At 63.6% G+C, this 3,897-nt stretch overlaps 1 protein-coding gene across 1 annotated transcript; it reads right to left on the minus strand.

Annotated features, from left to right (window-relative positions):
• Positions 1-801: 801 nt before the first annotated feature.
• OLIG2 (oligodendrocyte transcription factor 2) lies at positions 802-2,692 on the minus strand (the record flags this gene model as incomplete). The annotated part of the gene is made up of 2 exons (XM_080810577.1): positions 802-1,848; positions 2,603-2,692. The coding sequence occupies 2 exons, from the start codon at positions 2,690-2,692 to the stop codon at positions 802-804; spliced, it is 1,137 nt and encodes a 378-aa protein (XP_080666703.1).
• Between the last annotated feature and the right edge of the window lie 1,205 nt (positions 2,693-3,897).

The following is a 3,897-nucleotide window of genomic DNA, read 5'->3' on the forward strand; positions in this document are numbered from 1 at the left end:
AGTTTTAGATTATTCCAATCCACAAGTGGTTCTATTCTGACTTTCTATAAAGCTTGCTCGCACTGTTTGAAAAGGGAACAGAGACAGGTTTATTAGAAAACCACAAACCCCCAAACCAATAGGAGTGACAGGGAGGACCGGCAATAGTTCTCGGACCGGTGTGGCTTTACCCAGACTGGACGCGACCGTAAGTGCTTCTGGTACCGAACGCCAGCTTCCAGCTAACTCGTAGCTCCTGGCCCTGGGCCAGCGACGACCCTGGAGGCCGAGGCCCGACCGCCGCTGGTGGAGCTCAGCTTCCCCCCAGTCTCCACCCGCCGAGAAAGGAGGAAGGAGAGGCCGTCGCCCACGCCGTCCTCCCTCCCCGCGATCCCCCGTGTAACGAAGTGCCGCCCGGGCCGAGTTGAGGCCCTGTTCGCGAGGAAACCGCCGTTTTAAGAATCCACACTTTCTTGGGAGTGGGTAGGGGGTGTCGAGGGACGGGTGCACCTAGCAGTGCCTTCTTATAAAACGCTGTCTATCGGAGCAGCGCTGCTTAAAGCCAGAGAGGGGGGCTGAGCCAGGTCCCCGAAAGAACGCCCCTCTCACTCCCCACTGTTCGGTGCGCCCCCCTCCCCACCACGTTGCTCCGGATCCCCAGCGCGGGTGTCCTCCCCATTGCCCCCACCCCCACCCCCAGCCCCAGCTCAAGGTCCCGCGCTCCTCCGAGCTGAGCTCCCGGGCCCCCGGCGCTCGCCAGTCCTTGCTTGCCCGCAGCCTCCGGGTCCCTCCGCTCGCCAGATCGCGCCGGCGCCGGCCCGCTCACTTGGCGTCGGAGGTGAGGCGCGGCAGGCTGCCGGCGCCCATGGCCGACACGTGGTGATGCGGCGGCGGCACCTGGCACATGCTGCAGGGACAGGGCATGCCGCCCCAGTGCTGGAAGCCGCCGCTGCCCCCGCTGCCGCCGCCCCCGCCCCCCAGCGGGGCCGCCGCCGCCGCCGCCGGGGACTTGAGCAGGCCGTGCGGGGGCCGGATGGAGCCGACCGACGACAAGCCGGAGCCAGGCAGGGAGGCACTGGACACGGCGGCCGCGGCGGCCGCGGCGGCCGCGGCGGCAGCGGCTGGAGGCAGGATGGGGTGGTGAACCGCGGGGTGGTGTGCAGCGTGCGCGGCGGCCGCGGGGTGCGCCGTGGCGGCGGGCAGGGGCGCCGAGTGCGCCAGGCCACCGCAGGCGGATGGGTGGAAGCCGGCGTGGTGGCCGCCGTAGATCTCGCTCACCAGTCGCTTCATCTCCTCCAGCGAGTTGGTGAGCATGAGGATGTAGTTGCGCGCCAGCAGCAGCGTGGCGATCTTGGAGAGCTTGCGCACCGACGGGCCGTGCGCGTAAGGCATGACCTCGCGCAGCCCGTCCATGGCGATGTTGAGGTCGTGCATGCGCTTGCGCTCGCGGCTGTTGATCTTGAGGCGTAGCTGCTGCAGCTCGGGCTCTGTCATCTGCTTCTTGTCCTTCTTGGTGGACGACGCGGCCGCCGACGAAGTGGACGACGAAGTGCTGGACGAGGATGACTTGAAGCCGCCGCCGCCCAGCTTGTCCCCGGGGTGCGCGCCCGCCGCGCCCATGGCGCCGCGCAGCTCTGCGCTCAGCTCCGGCGGGCAGTCGCTCGGCGTGGACGACGACACTGTGCCGCCCGTGAAGCCGCTGCCTCCGCTGCCTTTGCTCCGGGCCGGCAGAAAAAGGTCATCGGGCTCTGGCGACGACGGGCGACTGGACACCAGGCTGGCGTCCGAGTCCATGGCCCCGAAGGATAGTCGCAGCTTTCTCAGGGTCCTCCCTACCTCCCTCGGCCCTCGGAGCTTTACGCACGCCTCCTGCGAAGGGGAGAAGAAACAGGAGAGAGAGAGAAAGAGATGGAAACCGAGCGTGAGGCACTCAGAAAGAGTGAGAAGCGGCTCCCGCCTGCACCGCAGCGCGCGGTCCGGGCGTGGGTGACCGATCGCTCCGTGTCCACATCGCTGTGTCTGGCCTTGCTTCCAGCGGCACACAGGTGCGCGCGAAGTAATCCCCCCTCCCTCTGCTCTCATCCACAGGTTGTTTTATTCCAGGGAGCATTGGATACCCCTCAGTGAGGGGGGCATTCTGGAGGCTTTATGCCTTCAATTAGGAGCAGGGAGGCTGAATCCCCAGGGCTGAAATGGCAAGCGAGGATTTTTTTTTTCTTTGGGATGGTGGAGATCTAAATGGAGAAGTATTTATTTGGTTTCTCAAACGCGTGGACCTTATCTCCATCGACACCGCGCAACAAACACACACAGGCACACAGAGCCCGCGAGCCTTGATAACATGGGGGGCGTCCGGGGGACCGCGGGGAGCTTGCCAGCTGACCGGGACTTGGCCAGAAGGAACTGTGGTCGCCCCGACTTCTCGCATTTGGGCGAAGGGGCTGCTGCGATGAGTGTGGGGAGAGTCAGAGCAGCGAAGCCACTCGGGAGAACTGGCGGGCAGGGGCGGGATCCAACGGATCCAACGGGCCCTCTCCAACAGAGCTTCCTGGGTCGCAGGCGAGTTGAGGGGCGTCTGTCCCTAGGATATTGGCTGGGGCTGCTGGGGGGCGGGGACACTTACTGTGGATGCCGTGAGAGGAGTTCGTTCCCCAAAGCCGCAGCGGAGAACCGGACTCCGGGCGCTGAGGTCGCGTTGGTCTATCATAAGCATCCGCACCTTTCGGGGCTCGGCCGGTTTTTATAGCCCGGTGGCGGCGGCGACCGCGGCGGCGGTGGCCGAGGCGGGGGCGGGGAACAATGTGCGGGTCCTGGAGGGGCAGCCGCGCCAATGAGCTGGGCCCGCCCGGGGGGCTGGGAAGCTGATGTCATCCGGGCTAATTCCGCTCAATGAAACTCGCCGGGCCCGCACACGCCTCCTCCCCGAGCACAGCCAATGGGCGTCGGCGGCCGGGAGATTCTTGGGGAGGGACCGGAGGACGAACCCGCGGAAGGGGTGTGAGAGGCGAGGGGGAGGAGAAGGGCGGGCTTGCCGGGGAAGTACCGAGGGCAGAATAGAATGCGGTTAAGATAGAGGGACAGAAACGGAGCGTTGTCAGATTTCTATAAAAATACGGTGACCACAGAGCCAGGCTGGGGGATGGGGTGGGCCGGGGGTTCTGCAGACGAACTAACCCGATACCCAACGCGTTCGGATCTTTTGGGGGATGCGTCGGAGGAACCCTGGCGATCCGGGAGCTGGAGCTGGAGTCTCCTTTTGCGTTTCATCTCTCTCTGGGTTCTCGCGGCCTGTCCCTATCTCAAGGGTTTCATCAATACGTGGGCACTTGGAACCCCAGATGTAAAGGACAACCAAGCACAAAGCCCCTACTTTCTTCCCAAGCTAAACGCGCCTCCGGGAGCTGGCGGTAGCCGCTCCTTCGCGAGTGGCTGGTAGCGCCCCCAGCTGGGGGCAGGACCTTGCAAGGCAAAGGGCGGGGAAGGAAGTAAGAGACCTACTCCCGGACGGTGTTTTGAAAGAAATCACAGCTCTTCATAGAGTCGAGAATGGTGTAGACACAGGGACGAGATACTTCCCCCACCATAACCGCACTAACAGAACGGCAGAGTCTAGAGCTCAAAGTTTAGTGCCCCCCCCCATTTATTAGCTCTGGAACCGATGGCGGTATTTTCAGCATCATTCTTGTGGTCAAGCCATGGGGTAGGAGGCAAGCGCTAGTTTGTTTGGGGGGGGGGGAGTGGAAGGTCTAAGGCCTGGGTAAATTCTTCTCCAGGCCTTGGGCCAGACAGTGAGATCAGCTACTCATGGCAGTTTTCAGACACGTTTTACCAATCACAGCTTGGCCACTGCACCCAGAAACTCCTGCCCATCAGGGAGTAAACCTGGTCTTAGAGAAGTGGCCAAGTTAGGTAGTTTAG

Source organism: Martes martes (genome assembly GCF_963455335.1).
Source record: "Martes martes genome assembly, chromosome: 1".
NCBI lineage: Eukaryota > Metazoa > Chordata > Mammalia > Carnivora > Mustelidae > Martes > Martes martes.